Raw genomic sequence first — 21,848 nt, forward strand, 5'->3', positions numbered from 1 at the left:
GTTCCTCCTTTCCTCCCTTCTGCCCCTCCTCCCTTCGTTCCTCCCTCCCTCCCTTCCTCCATCATTTCCATCTTCCTTCCTTCCTTCCTTGCTTGCCTCCCTCCCTAATTCATTCTTTTCTTTCTTTTGTTTGTTTGTTTGTTTGTTCCTCCTTTCCTCCCTTCGCCCCTCCTTCCTTCCTCCCTCCCTTCCTCCCTCATTTCCATCTTCCTTCCTTCCTTCCTTCCCTCCCTAACTCCTTCTTTTCTTTCTTTTGTTTGTTAGTTCCTTCGTTTGTTCCTTCCTTCCTTCTTACCTCCCTCCCTCCCTCCCTCACTGATTTCCTTCTTTCTTTCTTCCTTGCTTCCTTCTTCTCTCCATCCCTCTTCTTCCTTTCTTTGATTTACTCCTTCCGGGCTTTCGTTCGCTTTCCTTCCTCCCTCATTCCTTCTTACTTACATCCTTCCTTTCTTTTATTATTTTTCCTTCCTTCCCTCCCTTCTTCTTTCTTTCTTTCTTCTTTTTTTCTTATTTCTTTATTTCTTTCCTTCTGCATCTGTCCTTTACTTCTGTGCTTTTCGTCTCATTCCTTCCTTTCCTCTCCTCCCTCCCTCATCACTGATTCCTTCTTTCTTCTGTTCCTTCTTCTCTATTCCCTCTTCATTCTTTCTGCTGTCCTCCTTCCCTTCTTTCGTTCCTTCCTTCCTCCTTCATTTCCTTCTTCCTTCCCTCCCTCCTTTCTTTTATTCTTTTTTTCCTTTCTTTCTGTCCTCTCTTACCTTCCTTCCTCCTCCCTCCCCTCCTTTCCTTTCTTCCTTCCTTCCTTCCTCCCTCCTTTCTTTCTTTCTTTCTTTCTTTCTTTCTTTCTTTCTTACTTTCCTTCTGCCCTTCTGTCCTTTCATTCTGTGCTTTTATTCTTCTTTTATTCTATCTTTCTTTCGTTACTTCTTTCGTAACTTCCTTCCTTCTATCATTCTTTCTGTTCTTCCCTCCTACTTTCCTTCCTCCTTTCCCTCTTTCCCTCCCTCCCTCCTCCTCCTTCCTAGTTGTCCCACCCTGTGATCAGATCATCCTCTGCTCAGCTCGGTCCGGTCTCTGACTCTGCTCCTGTGCGGTTCACGTCTCCGGGGTTTGGGAATTAAAATATGAACTTAAGTGTCCGCCTATCGTTACCGGAGTAACCGTGACGCACGCTGCTGGTTTTAGAGCGGCGTTAAAACGAGACGCTACTGGAGGTTATTTCCACCTCGGCTGATGTTGCTCGTTCACATTTCCAGTTCACAGCGATGATGTTTTCTAAAGTCACTGTTGTTTCTTATCTGCCTTACGTAACTGAATCATTCATTAGAGAATAAAAAACCTTCAGAAGACGAGTTTAAAGACCTGCCTGTCTCTTCAGACAGAATGTTCCAGTTTCTCATCTTTAATTTGTTGAGGGGGGCGACGGGGAAGGATTGCATTGTGCTGTCAGATTGAGTCGTCCTGTCAGAGCCTGACTGATTATTTATTTTCCCACAGTAACAACAGGACGATGTACATTCACAGACCTCTCAGTTATTCAGAGGTCACACTGTTGATGAGTAAAATGAGAGTTTAGTGTATTCAAATGTTTTTTTTAATTTATTTGTGATGTATCACCGTACATCTCTCCTCATCCTCTCACAGGTGGTGTACAAGAACAACGACATCCGCCTGGAGTTGTCCCGCCTCGCTCGAATCGTGGATCCAAAGATGAAAATCCAGGGCGAGGTGTCCTACAAGTGCGAGAACGTGGCGACCCTGGACCCCATCTCATTCGAGACCCCCGAGGCCTACATCAGCCTCCCAAAGTGGAACACCAAGCGGATGGGATCCATCTCGTTCGATTTCCGCACCACGGAGCCGAACGGCCTCATCCTCTTCACACACGGGAAACTTCAGGAGCGCAAAGAAACCGCCCGCAGCCAGAAGAATACCAAGGTCAGTTCAAACATCGATATCTGATATGAACCGTGCTTTGAGAAAAGATACCCTGAAGATATCTGAGCAGATCCAGAGAGACGGATCTCCCTGAATCCCTCTTAGACTAAACAAGTCCACTTATAATTTACCTTCCACATGAAGACACCTGATGTAGCTCAGACTGAACTGTAGTCTTTGTTCTTCCTCCTCGTGCAGGTGGATTTCTTTGCAGTGGAGCTGCTGGACGGAAGTCTGTACCTGCTGTTGGACATGGGCTCAGGGACGATCAAGGTCAAGGCCACGCAGACGAAGGTCAACGATGGAGCCTGGTACCACGTGGACATCCAGAGAGACGGACGCTCAGGTCGGTTCTGCTGCTGAAGAACATAGACTTTATAAAAACATGGAGCCAAATTATTAAGAGCTCCTCCCTGGTGACCGGCTGTGGTGTAGGTACTAAAACCCGCCTCCCAAATTTTAACATATGGGAGGTGGGTCAAACTTGTAAATCCAAATACGCATCAAATCATTTTGATGGCAGTGGAGGTTAAGGGTTTAAGAAAACATAAAAAATTAAAATAAAAATAAATAACAAATCAAATCAATTACTATAATCATCGTGACAATCCCCTAAAAAATAAGTAATTAAATACATACATACATAAAAAAATAATAATAATAATTAATGAATAATAATGATGATAATAATAATGCAATTCAATAACAATAAAATAATGATAATAATAATAATAACAAAATAAATATAAATCTAATTATGATAATGATAATTATCAAATAAAATAAAATAAAAATAAATAATAATAATGATAATAATAGTAATACAAAAATAAAGAAAATAATGGTAATAATAATGCAATTCAATAATAATAAAATAATGACAATAATAACAAATGTTAAATAAAATAATGATTATAATAATAACAAAATCACATCACACCCATCCTTCAGCACCTCCACTGGCTCCCCATTCAGCACCGAATCCACTTCAAGATCCTGCTCATCACCTACAAAGCCCTCAGTAACCTCGCCCCTCTTAGATGCCAACCTCCTGTCCCCTATCACCAAGTCTAAGCACCGTACCTTGGGGGACAGAGCCTTTGCCATCGCTGCCCCCACTCTCTGGAACTCTCTCCCTCCACACATCCACACATCCGCAACTCTGACTCTCTCCTCTCATTTAAAAACCATCTCAAGACCTACCTGTTCCAAAAAGCATACAACACATGACCTCTCCCCCCGCCCCACCTCTGTCCTGGTTTTGTTTTATTTATATGTTTTATTTTTTAGTTTTGCCTTATGTAAAGCGACTTTGAGTACTTAGAAAAGGGCTATATAAATTATATGAATTATTTTTTATTATTATCATAAAATTTAATTAAAATAAAATAAAATAATGATAAGACAATTAATTAAAAACTTTATTTTTGTACTTGGGAGGTGAAAGGCTTCAGTCTTTTTTGTCTTTTCTGTCTAAGTTTTTAAATCACGTCCCCACATCACGGATCAGGCTGAGTGATCACATCCATCCATGTGTAAATTGTTTGATCTCTCCTTCATGATGCAGCACCTGATCTCTCCTCCCTCCATCCCAAACACAGGCACCATCTCAGTCAACAGCAGAAGAACCCCGTTCACAGCCAGCGGTGAGAGCGAGATCCTGGACCTGGAGGGCGACATGTACCTCGGGGGTCTTCCCACCGACCGCACCAACCTCATCCTGCCCACAGAGCTCTGGACGGCCATGCTCAACTACGGCTACGTGGGCTGCATCCGCGACCTCTTCATCGACGGCCGAAGCAAAGACATCCGTCAGATCGCAGAGGCTCAGAACGGCGCCGGCATCAAACCCTCGTGCAACAAGCAACCAGGGAAGCAGTGCGAGAGCTACCCGTGCAAGAACCGGGGCGTCTGCAAGGAGGGGTGGAACCGTTTCATATGTGACTGCACCGGCACCGGCTTCTGGTCACGCACCTGTGAGAGAGGTACGTACGTGTGTTTGGATGCATGCTTTGTTGTCTTTCGTAGTTTAAAGACAGACGCCACAGAAAGTAAAGGCTGAAGGGGACTTGAAACGTCTTGCAATGTTCCAATCAGCTCCTGCAAGACAAGATACCACGGCGAATAGTTCTAGATTGTTGACTTTCTCTTTTTGATTTTTGTGCTGCAAAGCTCAAGCAAATTTACACGATGAGCATGAGATGGCGTCCTCTCTTGTTTGTCAGTTTCTCCTGTCTGTTCCTGCAGCAGCTCTGTTGTCACCTGGCTGTGTCGAGTACTTTATTCTGATTGGTCGAAATCCCTTAACCCTGATTATTAATGCCGAATAGGATGAGCGATTCACGGGACAACCTGATCACACATGTCTTATCAACCCCGGTGCATTTAAGAAGCTTAAGATTTCACTTCCTGTTCCTGCAGAAATAGCACCAGTAAACAACATGGAAGATATTTATGATACTACTCGTACTCAATTTATTTGGAAAGCACAAAACTCTACGTCTACCAAATTGAAGAAAACGAACACGAAGCTGCAGGAAAGAGGACTTTAATCAGGTGCTGCTATGTTCTGCATCTGTTAGAAATAAAGAGAAATGCTGACTTTAATTTGTTTAATGCGATTCATAACTGTTCAGTCGTCTCACGTTGTATTGATCAACTTTAATTGTTTGTGTTCTGCATACGGGCTCCGAGCCTCATCACTCCTTGCAAATAAACTTTGCATGCAGAAATTGAGGAGTGATGAGATAACATCTGAAACCACTGAAAGATGGATGCTGGAGAGGTGGTGGGGCTGAAAGCTTGAGCGCATACAGGGCAGAGTTATTGCGCCTTATTGGGAGGATATGTTTGTCTGGTGATTGTGAGAAGGATGCACGACAAGTGCTCCATTAAAGCAGGATCAATTCTGTCTTTAACATAAATGAAATCTGAGGTTCAATGGTAACTCCACCTGCAAGTATAATGCTAATGAGGCTAATGAGGGACTATTTTTAAGCTGCATGATTAAAACATCTTAAATCAACACTTAAAGTTAATTTGTTTCCATCTTCAATTGGTTTAGTTGGATATAAGCAGGATAATGTATAGTGAGCAGGTGGTAATGTGGAATATAATCCTAACAGGGTGAGACAAGACTGCAGCCTCCAGGATATTTGAGACACTCTGCAACAGATCCAGAGTCATGAACTCATGAACAGTCTGCATGGAGGTTTAATCAGCTATGACTAAAATATCTAACTTTAAAAATCCCTCAACCCGGCTCAAACATCCTCCATGCATACAGCTGTATGTTGAAGGCGAATAATCTCTTCTGAAGCAGCATGGTGTTGTGATACGTGGACAAAAAAACGTTAGCCTCAGCAGTGTAGCGTCCTTCAAGGTCCTGATGAAAACGCTTCAGTCTGCATGTTCGCTGCTGAGCTGACAGAGTCTGACTCCGTCCTAACGAGATCCTGAGAAAGACGGGAAACATCTCTAATCCGTGTAATGCTGACGTTCATGTTTTTTACGCACGAGACCTGCTAGCATCTCGCGTCTCCTAGGAAAGTCTCCCCTGAGTCATGAAGCTCATTTGAAGCTTAAATGTGTAGGGAACATAATTGTGTTTAAGTGCTTTGTGGTTTATACAAATACAATCAGCTTCCTGCAAAATAAACTAAAGAAGCAGTGTACTTTATTCCTCTGTAGTGTGAAGTTTGACGGCTGCTGCAGAGGAGGGTTTAGTGTTCACCCTGAGGTGTCAGAAACTCATCAGGAGCAGCCATGTTTAAACGGCTCCATGAATTTATTACAGAAAAGGGAGCAGAGAATGTACTGTACATGGTAATTGTTAGAAATTGTACAACAGGGCTAATAACAGGCCCGAGACGGCAGCTCCTGCCAGGATAAGAACCGTGCATGTAAAGGTCAGAAAACATTACAGCCTTGTTGTTTAGTCGACTTTATTCATGACAGATTGTTCTTTATGGAGGTCCGGCTCTCTCCAGGTGAAGTTTGTCAGGAAACGTCTGAGCTGAGCGAGTTTTAAGAGTTTAGGAAAGACTTGGCATGGATTGTAACCAGAACTGGACCCAAAAGCAAACTCAGACAAAGATCAATTGTGAATATACAAGTCTTTTATTTGGAGTCAGCCACGTGACAATGGCGGCTCTGCGTGAGGCAGGAGTGGCGTCCACCCTGTGGTAATGGCGCCGTGGATACAGAGCGGAGCAGTCCCTCTCTCCGGCGTACTCACACAGAGGGAAACAGGAGCTCAGGCAAAGGCAGGCAGGTTCAGCAGCAGACAGGGAAGCGATCAGGACGAGAGCAGGAAGCATGCACGGCAATCTCACTGAAACTGAAGTACGATCTGGTGACGAGTAGGAGGAAATCCAGAGGCTTTATAGTAGAGGGTTGATTAGTGAATGGGCTTCACCTGGTGCTGCCTGTTGATTGAAAACCCCGCCCACATTCACCCACAAGAAACAAACAAGGGGAAGAGACACAGGAGGAGTAGTAACAGACAGGGAAATGACAAAACACACACTCAAAGAGGGAGAGGGGATGGCTGCAATGATGAGGGTCATGACAAGACTTCTACCAATCCTGGTTTCAAGCCTGAGACTCCGTGCAGCCGGATCTCAGATTCTTTTGTGATTAACAAAAGTGAGTTGTTGAACGTCAGATCCAGAATTATGGTGAGATAAAGGGCAAAGAAATGGCGACGAGTGGGGATGAGAACTCTGCAGCAGGGGTCTTTGCTGATGCTCTCCCTGCCTTGACTTTTTATCATAGACTGTATGAATAATGGACGTAGTATCAGTGACGTCACCCATCTGTTTCTGAGCGCTGTTTTGAGGCCAGTCGTCTGCGGCAGCCATATTGGAAATGTTGAACTCAACATAACTGCTGTCGAGCCAGTGTGACGTCCACTGGTCTGGTGGTGTAGTGCATTTACTTTCTTTCCTCCACACGTCCCTGGCCTGATTTGCACAATCTACCCGGGACTTCAGCCCGCGGTCGAAACGCAGACAACAATGGGGGCACAGGAACCTTTTAGTTCAGGGTAAAGTCCAAATGGACCTTTAATTAGGGAAATTAAAACTAAATGTTCGCTCTCTTGGTCTTTGACATCACTTCCTGTTAGGAGTAAGTTACAGATGTGCTTTTGTGCTCATCATGCTCACGTCTCATACCGAGCAATCTTTTTACAACAGCTCCTCAGAGTCTGAGCTGGATGCTGAGCTGTGTCAGGACACACAAGGTTGAATTCATGCAGATCTTTCGGGCCTCCATCTGAACAGAATCCTTCTGACTCCTGTGAGGGACCGAGCAGAGTCTGCCCCCTTTTCTTCACCCTGAACGCAAAGTGCACAAATCATGTAGAAAGTGTTATCTGACGTGAAACAGATAATTACTTTGTGAAAATGGTTTCCTCCCCGGGGATGATAAGATAGCAGATAAGATCAGGTCTTAATAAGGGATGAGGTGGCAGGAGCTTAAAAAAAAGACTCAAATCTGCAGAAGTTGTCAATCAGAAAGTCAGAGAGAGACATCCCGAACACGCTCAGGGTCCAGCTTTAGTTTTAAGGTAGCTCCATTATGTTTCTGTTGTCTTATCTTAGTGACCATGGTGGGATTTTTCTCTTCTACTCAAAGACAGAAAAAAGGATGAAAGATGGAGGTAAGGGAGAAGTGAGTCTCTGCGAGGGAACAAGATAAAACAGAGAGGGTAAGGGATAAGAGTGAGCTTTTTTTCTGCAGCCAAAGCCAGTCGTGTCCTTATTCGTGAGTCGTCCAAATCCATTATCTTCTGTAGCCAGCAAGGCAGCCAACAGGACACACACACACTCACACAAATGCTCACACACGTCCGGCAGCAGCAGCAGTCAAATCAGCAGCTTGGTCTGTTGCCTAAGCTTCAAGACGACAAACAAGTAACCCGTCTACCTTTTTAAATCGAACAGAACGGATCTGCTGAGTCAGCAATATTAAAAACCCAGAATCCAGTCTTTAAAATTAAAACTTGTTCGGAAAGGTCTCTCAAAGTTTAATTTGTTTCTATTCGTTTAAAGCTCCAGTAAGGAACTTTCAGTTTGTGTTGATGTTGGCGCCCCCTGTGGACAAAGTGAGACCACAGACTTTACGAGACGCTTCCCAAACCTCCCACCCTGAGCACGTCAAAACTGGAAAATGGCTGCGATGTGGCAACAGCACACACTCCCAAAAAATATCACACTGGGCCCCATCACCAAAGGCCACAAGAACCTTGTGCATACTGTCGCCTTTTCTTCTCTCTCTCCTTTCTTTTTTTATGAATTGGCCCAAATAAAGTAGAGATCTCTGATATACATTTTATGAAGACAACAGGACCGTTTTTTAAAATCACCTTACTCTGAATAAAATACTAATTATGACTTTTTAAATTTTTTTATTATTATTATTTTCGGGGCCCCTGTCAGTCATGGGCCCTTACAATCATCCTAACTTTTCCCCCCTATACGGCGCCACTGCACACACACACACACACACGGCCCACATTCCTCTGACCACATCCTGTCGTGGCGTCCAGACGGTTTATTAAAGATTGATCAGCGTTGCGAGCTAATTAACACACCGCCAACCTCCTGCAAATTGCTCCTGCTGCTTTTCAGCATATCAAATAACAGCTTTCTGATCGTATCTCTCGTCACCAGTTTTCTCTCTCTCTCCGTCCTGCGAGCCGCCGGATGATAATTTCCGCTGAATCTAATTTTTATTTCTGAAAAGGAAAGTTGTCGGTCATCACCGGGTCGATCTGATACAGGGTGTACATTTCACCTTGAATTATTCCACGGGGGATATTTTATTGAAATATTGCAATATAATTAGGAGGAGCTGAAGATAATCGGGGCTGCATGGTATCTATTTTATTAACGCTTTTATTCTGCTTTATATATTTTTTGATGCATGTGTGAACGTCGCTCCTTTACGCTACATTTCACTCCGGGTCATTTTGAATCGTGAAGAAGAGACACGTTATGAAACACTGAGCTGACAGAGAGCGGAGAGGAGGGACTCTTCAAGGTGTGGCCAAAAACATCATCTGAGCCCTCGTTCTGTGTGTGTGTGTGTGTGTGTGTTTTGCAGCCATTATATCTTGGCACGGCTGCTGCTTACTGAGTGGATGTTTACTGTTCTGCATGCTGTTATCAGCCATTCGTCTTTGGCTCCGACTTCAACCAATTTGTCCAGCAGAATAGAGCGCTGCAGCGTGGAGACATGACGTGTCGGGTAATGGAGTGGAGGATATATCGGGGCTTATAGAAACACAGTATATCACAGCCGTACTCCTGGCTGGAATGTACTCACCTGTTGGTCTAATTACTTTGAATTATAGCCCAGAGACAAGAGATAATCACACCTTTGGCTCAAACAACAGAGGTGTTAAGAGATGGGGGTCGGTAATGGAGTTCAGAGCACTCTTTCCCCTCAGACCTGTGGAGCTGTGGAGCTGTGGAGCTGTGGAGTATTCACGAGGATGCATGTCTGAAAAACTGCCTTTAAATCTAAAACACAAAATGATGTGTCAACACGAGTGGAATCGATTTCAGGTTACCAATAATGCTGGAGGGAGGAAGCAAATAACTCTTCAACAGGTTTCCTTATAAACCCGGGCAAGACTTGAATCAAGAACAGGGATGGGGATTGCTAGTTTTCGTTTATACATTAATACAATTATCAAATCTCCTTAGCGACCACAGTCATTACTGAATCTTACTGAAGAGGATAAAGGCCAAGGAAAAAACAAAAGGTGCAAAAGTCAGAATTCTGACTTTAATCTCAGAATTCTGACTTTAATCTCAGAATTTAGACTTTCATCTCAGTTTCCTGACTTTGATCTCATAATTCTGACTTTGATCTCAGATTCCTGTCTTTGATCTTAGAATTCTGGATTAGATCTCATGACTTAGATTTAATCTCAGAATTCAGACTTTCATCTCAGAATTCTGACTTCAATCTTATAATTCTGACTTTAATCCCAGAATTCAGACTTTAATCTCAGAATTCTGACTTCAATCTTATAATTCTGACTTTAATCTCATAATTCAGACTTTAATCTCAGAATTCTGACTTCAATCTTATAATTCTGACTTTAATCCCAGAATTCAGACTTTAATCTCAGAATTCTGACTTCAATCTTATAATTCTGACTTTAATCCCAGAATTCAGACTTTAATCTCAGAATTCTGACTTCAATCTTATAATTCAGACTTTAATCTCAGAATTCCGACTTTCATCTCAGAATTCAGACTTTAATCTCAGAATTCTGACTTTAATCGAAGAATTCTGACTTTAATCGAAGAATTCTGACTTCGATCTCAAATTCCTGTCTTTGATTTTAGAATTCTGGATTAGATCTCAAAACTTAGATTTAATCCCAGAATTCAGACTTTAATCTCAGAATTCTGACTTCAATCTTATAATTCTGACTTTAATCTCATAATTCTGACTTTAATCTCATAATTCTGACTTTGATCTCAGAATTCTGACTTCAATCTCATAATTCTGACTTCAATCTCAGGATTCTGACTTTGGTCCTAGAATTCTAAGATATGGATGCCTTTCTATAATTGAAAGCTAAAATGGGAGTGCAATGATCGCTGGGATGGGATCCAGCTGCAGAACTGATGAGCATAAATCTAAGATTAAGGTTGAAACAACAGGTTTTAGTTTTCTTAAGGTGTTTTATGACAACATTTTCCCCTCATCTTAAGTTTTTAAGTGGAAACGAAGTCTGTCGAGTTTCTTTATTTCTGCTCCGATCAAAGAGAAAAACATCCAGGAGGAATGAATTGTTTATGTTTTTAATTGCACGTTCAGGTCTCTCCCTGGGTGGTGCTAACATGCCAAGGTCAGGCTGTTAAGTGTATCAATCCTTTGGACACACTCTATTGAGATCGTCTCATACACACACCATTACACACACGCACACGCACACAGTTACACCCAAGAATTACAACATGTCAGAGTTAATCTGACAGCTCAGCCCGGAGCTGTAATGAGAATTTAAATTGTGTATCTCTCACCGTGCTGTAATCTGACACCTTGTCAATTAGACATCAGTCCCTGTGACCAAACACACACACACAGTGTCACACACACACACACACACACACACACACACACACACACACACACACACACACACACACACACACACACAAACACACAAAAACACAAACGCATTTCTTTCATGTGCCGCTCAGCATGGATCCTACGCATCAACAGCATGTCTGCACACTCAGGAACAAAGATCTCACACAGAGATTAATTTAGTCTGCACAGAAGTGAGACGAAGAACAGACATCAGAGTTCGTTTTTCATGTTAATATACAAAATATGACATTGTGCATAAAAAGCACCATCATGGACACTTTTTACTACAATGTAGGAAAAGATAATTACTTTTACATTCTGTGTTGAATGCACAAAGTAGCTGCTGATGTATAAAAACAAGCAGCAGCATCAAAATGAAGCTAGTGCAGAGGTAAAATCCTGCAGTACCTCACGTGTCCACTTGAGGCTTCAAGAGCAACAGAAAGCACCTTTTTACAGCAGAACTGAACATGTTTACAGTCTTGTACAAAAAACCCAAACCGTTTCAGTCCTCGTCCAGAGATATGTTTTTTTCTGATTGCATTAAGACAAAAAGTTTTGGCATCATTCAGAGGCACAGCTGATTTGACTGACAGGTGAGCGCATTGTTTGCCAGGTGTCAGGCTCCGGCTCTGACTCCTGTACGGTTTCTAAATCAGTCTGACGTTAGATCAAGTCAGCTTTGATGTTGACGGCCATCTTTGGCCTTCAGAACGTCACTTCAGAAGCAAACGTGTGATGTAACTGAGACTGCATCTTTGGTTCATACTGTAGCGAGTTGAAGGTGGCGGTCGTTTCAACTTTGGAGAAACATATCAGAGCAAAGGCTCTTGGGAAGGTTAATGTTGGGGTTGAGAAAGTGCATCAGAGACCTCAGTGAGTCACCCTGATTATTGAGCATGTTTTATGACACTTTATGAGTTTTTAAATCTCTCTTCACTTGATTTAACTTGCTGTATTTTTTCTTCTTCTTCTCCTTCGAGGTTTTAACACCAGTTTTGTTCCACAAGGTTGTTACTGCCACCCTCAGTAGTCTTAACCTCTCAGTAAATCTTCATGTAGAGCCGTACAAACACACTCCTGCCTTCTTCATTTATTTATTTTTTTCAGTTTCTTTGTCAACATCTCTAATTCTAATGTAAGCCATCCCTGATAGCTTCTCGTTGTCTCCCCCTCACCTCCCTAAACGTCCAGTCGTCCTACTTTCCTTCACAGATCCTACCAGCACACAGACGGGCTGTGTCGCCCTCCTGTGGTCTCTTCAGAGAACTACAGTTCCCTTCCCCATGCAGCTTCAAAGGGCGTTTAGAGGACACATAATGTCTCAGCATATTATCGGTCCATTTATCAAATTAAGTTTGTGTGACAGCACAAATAATCACCTCTGAGTGATACCAGAGGAGTGCAGGGAAACAGCAGCCGGCACCTTCTTTAGCTCTGCTGTGAGATGGAGCCGAGCAGATACCGAGCTGTGGGAGGAGAAGAACAGATCAAAAAAATCTGCATGTAGAGATTAGAGCAGATTCTGGTGAATCCTGACTATGAGGCTTTGTTAAAGAGAGAGAGCTTAGTGCAGATGAAACACACTTTCTGTCTCTGTCTTCTCCTTAATGCTGAGAAACAGAGTCCAGAAACAGACGCAGACGCAGCTCAGCTGTTTGAGATGAAAACTGTAAACTCTGTAAAGACTGCACAGACAGAGGACGGGAGAATATGAGAGGGAGGATGGACTGAAGGATACAGGATCAGTTTCGGTCAGTGGACAAATAAAAAGCTGTGTAAACTAATGACGATACATTACGTCATTATTATGAGACAAAAGGACGGAATTTATGAGATAGGAGGACTGAATTATTAACCTCAAAATAAAGAGAGAGTATGTTTTGTTTATGGAAAAGGAAGAAAAATTATAAGATTTTAAATTTGATTTGATGACTTTGTCTCGAACATGTAAAAGTAAAAATACAACAAAAAAAGCAGAAAAGAAGAAAGAGTTATACAAACATACAAGAAAAAAAAATGAAGAAACAGTTTTACAAAAGAAACAAAATCAATATTAGCAAGCAGTGAAACAATTTACTTTACATGTGCAAAAAGGAGTAGGAAGAAGTTAAAACTAATCCATTACTTTCTAAACCAAACTAACTAACTAAATCTAATCCCACCCCTCTATTCACTATTTTCTGCCCTTATATGAGTGCAATCCCACAAGTCAAATCTTCATATATTATCTTCATATTTCCACCGACAAACAAAAGTGAACCCCTCGTGATTCTCAGCACTAGTCTTCCTCCTTGTACCTCATGAAAATCATTTCTTTATACTTCTTCTTGAACTGAATTATGTTCAGACATTGCTGCAGTTCCATATTGAGACTGTTCCACAGTTTTACACCACAGACTGAAATACAAAAACTTTCTCCTTGTGGTCCAAACACTCATCATCTTTAATCTCAACTTCCCTCTGAAGTTTATTCAGATTCGATTCTTTAACGATTTTCAAGAAAACTGAATTTAACTCAAAATTTAAATAACTATTATTTTATTTCAAATCTCAAATATGGACAGTTGGGATATATAGTTGTTCTCTTATATGTCTTTGTGAACAAAGTAATCCTTTTTAATTTTTAGGGTGTTTTGTAACTCAAATAAAACAACTGCACACTTTTTTTCAGCACCTTGCAAAAAAACTGAAAATGACCGTACAAAAATACCTTGTTGGAAAATTTCTGAACAATTCTAAAGAAATGTAAAGTGAACGATTCCCAAATGAAAGTATGAAATATTAAAACAGATAAGGTAAATCTCTTTAAATAAACTAAAATGCAGCTTTTGCTCCTGGCTGTGAATTGACATGTTTTTCTTCAGGAGTATCAGGGAAACCGAAATGCTGCCATACCTCAGACTTGAAACACGAAGGTGCATCCTGAACTGCTCAGTCTTCACCTGCTGCCGCCATGTCTGTTACGCTCCACTCAGCGAGTGACGAGAGAACAGTGCAAGAGACTTAATGATGATATACATGGGGATAGTAGGGATATATCCTTATATCCCTACTCATCAGAGGAGTGTTCAGAAGAGCGAGAAACTCTTACTTTGCTTCAGCTTAGAGAGCACTGTGAAAAAAAGCCCATAATAAAACACAAAGCATGTATGTGTCCATGGACTGCTGCATTTCTTGGTTTTACTGTACTTTATTTATATAAATCAGCTTTTCTATTGTCACCTGTGTATGTACAAGATTATTAATATTAAAAAAAGGGGCATCGGGGCGCTGGTGGCCTAGTGGTCTAAGCGCCCCACATACAGAGGCTACAGTCCTCGTCGCAGGGGTTGCCGGTTCGATTCCCGGCCGGTCAACCATTTCCTGCATGTCGTCCCCCACTCTCTACTCCCCACATTTCCTGTCTCTCTTCAGCTGTCCTCTCAAATAAAGGCAAAAGGCCAAAAAAAAAAAAAAAATTAAAAAAAAAAAAAAAAAAAAAAAAAAAAAAAGGGGCATCAAAATGGTCCGAGTTGTTAAGACTGAATTAAATTTTTAAGAGATTTTTTGTCGTCTTTAGTTGGATCGGGTTCGTGCATCATTAAGGATTTCTATGATCACATATTCAAACTATTAAATCTCCTCACCTGCTCTGTTTTTACTCGTCTGCAGCACTTCTGTTTCACTGCTCTTGTGGTCACTTCAGAGGATGATTTGAATCTCAATGAGGCTTTAAAATAGTTATCTCAAGGATGAATGTGTCTGCGAGTCACACGGCCCGACCCCTCGCTGCTGGAAAAATGAACATATAAAAAAACACATTTCGCTTTGAAGACCTTTTTTTTTCATTTTATTTATTTGCTCCCAAATAAAGCTGCATGAAATCCAGTTAATGAAAAAAAGAAAGAGACGTGTCAGGAGAGGTCACAAAGTCACAGCGTGTAAAAACCCCTTAACTGGAGGAGAGAGATGAAGCTAAGCTAACTCAGCAAACTCACACGCCGAGCGTTCGGTTTCCGGGTGAGAAGTTCATACGATGTTTCCAGGTTAAACGTCTTACTGATTCTGAATCGTGAATAAGAAAGATGGAGAAACCACAAGGACGTGAGGTCACATTCTGAGGTAAAACAACAGATTTAATACACGGCTGTGTCAAATACTCGATTCTGATTGGTCGATGCGTAGCACAGTTATGTCAAAGGTCTGTTATAGCTTGATAGTAGACCGTCGCTTATGAGAACAGACCTCTGCTGTGGAGACGGCTCCGATAACAGAGAGACACTCAGTCCTAAAAGTCCTGAACATTTCATCCACTGCACAAATGCATGTTATACACTCTCTCCCCTGCACAAGAGCTCTCTTGGTATTTGCGTGTGTGTGTGAGTGTGTGTGTGAGAGTTTGAGCACTCTGTGATTTCCTCCCTCTCACCACTATCAACGTATCCACATGTCTCTGAAGACACTCTATTTCACACTGCGGGCAGAATCAGCAGACACTCACAGCGTGGTGGAACAGCCGGTCTGAAGTACAGAGGAGTGTGTGTGGACACTCTGCAGTCAGACGAGGACACGGGCTAAAAAGAGCCATGTGGGAAGGCTAATCCGCAACTCCTGGAGCCAAAGAAATGAGGCGTTTTTGTTGTCCGACTTCATGTTTTGGCAGGGATTAGCTGTTGTTGGCCGGGGAGGCAGCCTTTGTAATAGTGCCTCACTTTTTCTGCTTCTTCTACGCGGCTCTGTTTGCTTGTTTCTACACGAGTGGTGAGTCACTGGTCAGCTAACTTGCAGCCACAAATGCTGCACAGGTTGTTCTCACCTGACGTGACTGAACCTGCAGGTTATAACAGTTTATCTTTCTTTCATTTTAAATGTTTGTTTAGTGGAAGCTCCCTTGCTCACCCCTCCTCTCGGTGAAGCAACTGTGGCCTTCAAGGACAAGAAGCTCCTGTGATGCACGATAAATATGATCCTCCATTTGTCGAGTTTTCACCATCCAGAGTTCGTGATTCGGATCTGCAATGATTGCAAACCAAGTGCTGAGCTCGCTCCGCAGCTAGCTACCCCGAGAAGAGGATTAGAGCAAGCCGGCTCCCGACCACGCAGCAAATGACAGACTCTGCAGGGCGAGAGTGACGAGAGCGTAGGAGGCAGGTCAAAGAAAGAAACCTGAAGATTAGAAGCCGCTTTGATCGCATCTTTAAGGATTAGCTACTGGAGGTTCTGTTTGTTCATTTTTCATGCCAACTCTAGGTCAGCCAAGCAAAAAGTGAAGCCAAATTCATGCCAGCGAAATCCGAATGTCAGTGTGGGTGCAGGCAACAACTTGAAAGAGAAACATGCATGATGCTGTGAATCAACAAGTTCATCAGTTGCATCAGAAACTGTCGTTTTAAACTCCAGAAAAGAAGCATTTTGGAAGCTTATCGTCTTGTTGGGGAATCAGACTGAGAGTCTCCAGTTAACAGGGTCGCTGTTTAAACTGAAACACCGGCCGATCTCTGACTTGACTTTAAATCCATCTTCTTGCTTTAAGTCGAGTGTTTCAGGTGTTTTGAATTCACTTTGTCTGTATCGCTCGTCTCCTTCCAAGTGTTTAGTTTTTATTAAGATTTCAAAATATCCTCAAGTATAAATCAGCCTTAACTGCCCCTCACACCTCTCTTTGCTCTCTTTGTCCTCCCGTAGAAGCCTCCATCCTCTCCTACGACGGCAGCATGTACATGAAGGTGGTGATGCCAAACATCATGCACACCGAGGCGGAGGACGTCTCCATGAGATTTCGTTCCCAGCGGGCGTACGGCATCCTCATGGCCACCACCTCCCGAGACTCGGCCGACACGCTGCGGCTGGAGTTGGACGGGAGTCGAGTCAAACTCACGGTCAACCTAGGTATCGTATGATTCCACAACCCCACCCATCTGCCTCCACATCTCCACCCTCCACCCTGAGACAGTCCACTGCTGAGCGGTGACGTCTTCCTTCCTCTCGCTCTCTGTCTATCTTTTTGTGCTTTTCAGTCATCGTTACGTTGATCTCCCAAAAGGTTTCAACTTAAGAGAAGAGGGATCTCATCTTTTTATGCATGGATTGAGCACACAGATTTATTACTCAGTACAACATTTACTTGATAATACTTTAAGCTTTACAACCATAACTACTTTTATTTAACGGTAAACATGTCCGGCCCGTCTTTGAAACATAGTCATGTGCATATTCTTGTAAACTGAACATTGAGACAGTCACAGCACATATGCAGAATCACTCTCTGATGAACAGACCCCGGGCTTTAACTCTCTCTTTCTTTAAGTCTTTCTTTAAATCACAGTGTGCTGTGACTTTCTACCTCCATAAATTTGCCCACTGGTTTCCAGTTCATCATTCAACAGGACATTAAAATAACTTTTTTTGTCCCTAATTTTTCTGACTTCTGCGTCACCTTCCTGTTTTCTTATTGGTGGTTCTTTTCTTTGCTGATGATGGTGTCCTTTTACTTTAATGAAAGTCTATGCTTTTTCAGTGTTTTTGCTTTTATTTTCAACCTGTCAAACTCCATTTCCCATCATGCTGTCAAAAGATGGTATTCACCCCTTCAAAGGCCTTAAGCCTGCGGCCCGTCAGGCGAACAGCCCGAGAACAGAGCCCAGCAAAACCTACAGCTGGCTGCGACCCCAAATTTTACCAAACGCTCCTAATTTACCAAGACGGTCACAAAATGACTCGTCAAATCGAATTGTTAACTTATATCCTTAATATTTAGCTTGTTAAGTAAAATACATAAGCTGGATTTCATTGTTAGCTTAGCATTTTGCCCCATTTTGAGTAATCCCTCACTGATAATATTAACTCTTCTAAGTTATCCCCAGATTTACGCCCAAATGTTTGAGCTCTAATTGGTCAGTGCACCAAGATTTCTCAGTCTGATTTCCTAAAGCTCACTGTAAGACTCAGTTTAACAGACCTAGCCTTTGATCCAGTTTAGTGGCACACATAGACGTACCGTAGGATAGCTCTCTTGGGGTTCCTGTGCCTCTGCATGGTGCTGGTGCTGATTGGATCGTGGCTGTTTGCTCCCACTTTTCTGTTGCGGTTGACGACACATGAAACCACCAGTCACATAGTAAACCAACCCTCACTGCTGGCCTCAGTGGGTCAGATATATATCAGAGCTTTATTCTCTATCTTTCAAATTTAGTCCCGCTGCTGAAGTGGCGAACCAAACGGTGTAATTTCTTGACCTCTCAAAGATCCGTGGCTCTAAACCAGACGTCTGCCACCACCGTGTTGGCGTGGTGGCTTTGGAGCCAGAGACTTTGACTTTTCCAATCTGAATCTTTAAACCTAAAGAGTCAGTGCTGGGTTGGTACTGATGTAGCTGGTACCACAAGTGGCCATTTTACTGTAAACACTGTTCAAACAAGTGATGAATTTGAGATATGGAACTATGTGTAATGAAAGAGCACAAGCTCTGGAAAAAGCACATTTCTATGGCCAACGAATTCATGCATCTTTGATTTACCCGTAAACGATGTTTGTTGGAAGTCTTTTAAAATCATTGATTTCATGCTAATTTGGTAAGAGTTACGTTTAAATACCAAAGTATTAAAATGGCTGCCTCTCTGCATGTGTGCGTCCCCGGAAGGGTGGACTTCTTGTTTTTGGATGTCTGCAGCAATAACCTTGAAGGATGCAATTTCATCTGTCATTTATTCTTCCCCATCTAGACTGTATCAGGATAAACTGTAACTCCAGTAAGTTAACACTCAAGTTTCATTTTGCTTTCTATGTTGTTGTTGTTTGTTTGAAAAAAAAAAGGAAATGTGCTTTTTTAAAATGTGAGTCCTGCAGCGCCCTCTACCTTCTCCTGTAGGCCTATGAAGTGGAGGATAAGTTGGTTTGAGTGCCCGTAACAGGAACCAGACACTTTGTTCTATTTCTGTTGATCTGCCCGCATCCCAGACTAGACGGCGCTATACTAATGTCAGCTAGACGCATCTGTAATGTTCCATAAATGGGATGCTAATTTTTGGCTAATGAAACAAGAGGCTTCAAACATAATCTGAGGTAACAAGCAGCTAACTACTTAGTGTGTCTTTCAGTACAAATACACACTGAACAAGACATTTTCAGTCTACTGATTAGCAATTTATTAATCCAAATTAGCCAGATGGTCTTTCTGCTTTAAAGGAGCTTAATGAAAACTAAATATACCAAAGATGACTTTAATTTGGCGGTTGAGACCAAAAATGAGACAAAAGGCTCATTTTCTAAATAGACTTGTATGCAATCGACTTTTTTTCATAGTGAGATAAGATGCCCCCTGCAGGCCGTGAGGGAAAATGCAGTTTAAAGGTTCTTCTAGCCAGAGATGGTGCCCACTCTCTTAAATCAGCAATATGAAAAAAATGCCTGAAGATAACGAGCAAAAAACCTGTCTTAAAATACACGTGCAAGTTTGTCACTGAAATACTGAATACGTTTATCTGATGGACTGCAGGTTATTTTATTTAAGAAGTGCTTCAACCACTAATAATATCATTAAATTACATTTAAATTTGGAAATTAAATTCTAAGAGATGTTAATGACTTGATTTTATTTAAAAGGTGTTAAAAGGTGTTAAAAATAAAAACCCTCCTTGTTTTATTCTACCTGCTTTTTAATAATCATTTCAATTTGAATCATTTCACTTATGAAACAAGATATTTTCCTGAATAAGTCTTTGAAAGAGTCAAAATTAATCCAAAGTTGGGAGTTGTGTTATTCTCAGAGTCGTGTTATATATTTAGGCTAATAAAGTATCAGCTATATACAGAGCTTATCTACCCCTCAGCCTCCCCTGCATCAGTGCTTCAATCCTGTTTTGTCCAAAAGGGATCCAAAAGTGTGCAAATACTTTAGAAATAATTCAAGAAAACAGTGTTTAAAAACAACTTCTCATTAATTGATCAAGTCTGATCCTAAACCCTAAACCAGTCCCATCCAAAACTGTGAAAATCACACGATAAGGTTCCACTTTAACGACGAGTTTGAGGTTTTCGTAGGAGGCTGAGTATCCAGACAGGAATCTAAAGATAGCTCTGTTCTGACTCGCAACGGTCAGAGATTATCCAGATGAGCTTAAGTTCAGTAGAAGAAATGATCTGTAGTTTCTCTGAGAGCAGTGACTCTGATCTGCAGTGTAGCGTTCTGGTTGTGTTTACAGATGTAGAGTATCTTGTATTTCTCTCTGTGTATTTCACTGAATAAACCAAACCTTTGTTCCCCAAAGTTCAAACTACACATAAAGCTTTTTTATTAAACCAGACTCAGCCGACGACTTCAGGCTGGCTGTTGGGAAGCAAAGGTTTGGTTTGGGCTTCAGGATGTCTTTAACTTTGTGTTGACCATTGTTCTCAGGCAAGGGACCGGAGACCCTGTATGCCGGGCAAAAGCTCAATGATAATGAATGGCATACAGTGCGTGTGGTGCGCCGCGGCAAAACCTACAAGCTAACGGTTGACGATGATGTAGCAGAAGGTACTTACCTGCATCACCTCGGTCCATGCTTGACGAAATGTTCTTAGTGTTCAGTGGTTTAGACGCACCATGCTGAGGCGTGCTGCTGTTCAGATCATCAGTTTGTAATTCTGCTACAAAGACAGCATGTAGATACGTAGAGACAGTCTGCATCCATCTAATACTGTTAATGTAATTTTCTCCTTAAATCAGCCCTTTTGTGTTAGTGTCAGACAGTGTTCTCTTTTCTTTTCGTTTTTTGTGTTTCTTTTCAACCCATCCCCTCCACCCTCCCCGTCTTCAGGCCAAATGGTGGGCGACCACACTCGTCTGGAGTTCCACAACATCGAAACGGGAATCATGACGGAGCGGAGATTTGTGTCCAGCATCCCGTCCAGCTTCATCGGACACCTGCAGAGCCTCAGGTACTCGCTGCACTTTGCTTTGATAAAAATCCTATATCCTGAAGCATAGACTGTAAAACATGGACATAGTCTGAGTCACATGAAGAGATGTTTTGAAGCCAAAGACGGCCGTCTCTATGCTTGAAATGCTGATTCAGACTTTCGATCAACAAAGAAACAGAAAAAGAAGTGGAGCTGGGGTGGGCAGTGAACGCCCCTTCCCAGCAGCATGCTCCGGTCTAAAAATATGAGTCCAATGCAGAAGTGCTGAAAACTGCAGTTCATCGAGGATCCGCTTGAGGCTGGCTCCGGAAGTACCGGAAACCACATACACACCAATTCAAAGAGACGACCTTCACAGCAGAAATAAACACGTTTACAGCCTGGTTCAAAAGACGAGTGTAGTCTGAATAGCTCATTTCTCAATCGACACACACTGTACGGGGGGTGAATTTTTTTCTAACGCTGTAATTTCAAAAATATTGAGATTACGAGTCTTCCAATGAGAGGCACAGCTGACTTGATTGACAGGTGGGAACACTGTAGCTGTTGGCGAGGAGGATCAAAGCCCGCCTCTTTATGTCACAATCCCTAGACAGCAGCAATATGGCTGCCACCGACAATTGGCCTCAAAACAGCGCTTTAGAAACAGATGGGTGACGTCACGGATACTACGTCCAGTATTTATACAGTCTATTGTTCCTTCTCATGCTTGCAAGTCAGTCAACTAAGCCACGCCCCCAATTATGCAAATGTAGCACACATTTTAGACTTTATATCTTAAAAACCAATGAGTTCTAAAAAACTCACCCCCAGTATATTGTGTCTAAATAAGGAATTGAGCTATTTAGACCATTACAGCCTTAAAGGTGACATATCATGCAAAATTGACTTTTTAATGGTTCTCTACC

At 42.1% G+C, this 21,848-nt stretch overlaps 1 protein-coding gene across 1 annotated transcript in view; it reads left to right on the forward strand.

The window, feature by feature from the left end:
• nrxn3a (neurexin 3a) overlaps window positions 1-21,848 on the forward strand; it is a 161,743-nt gene that overhangs the window by 93,543 nt on the left and 46,352 nt on the right. The window contains 7 exon segments of the mRNA XM_034675290.1: window positions 1,645-1,938; window positions 2,137-2,284; window positions 3,540-3,923; window positions 16,726-16,929; window positions 18,762-18,788; window positions 20,435-20,554; window positions 20,838-20,958. Of these exon segments, the coding sequence (XP_034531181.1) occupies window positions 1,645-1,938; window positions 2,137-2,284; window positions 3,540-3,923; window positions 16,726-16,929; window positions 18,762-18,788; window positions 20,435-20,554; window positions 20,838-20,958 (1,298 nt within the window).

The sequence above is a fragment of the Notolabrus celidotus genome, chromosome 22, assembly GCF_009762535.1.
Source record: "Notolabrus celidotus isolate fNotCel1 chromosome 22, fNotCel1.pri, whole genome shotgun sequence".
NCBI lineage: Eukaryota > Metazoa > Chordata > Actinopteri > Labriformes > Labridae > Notolabrus > Notolabrus celidotus.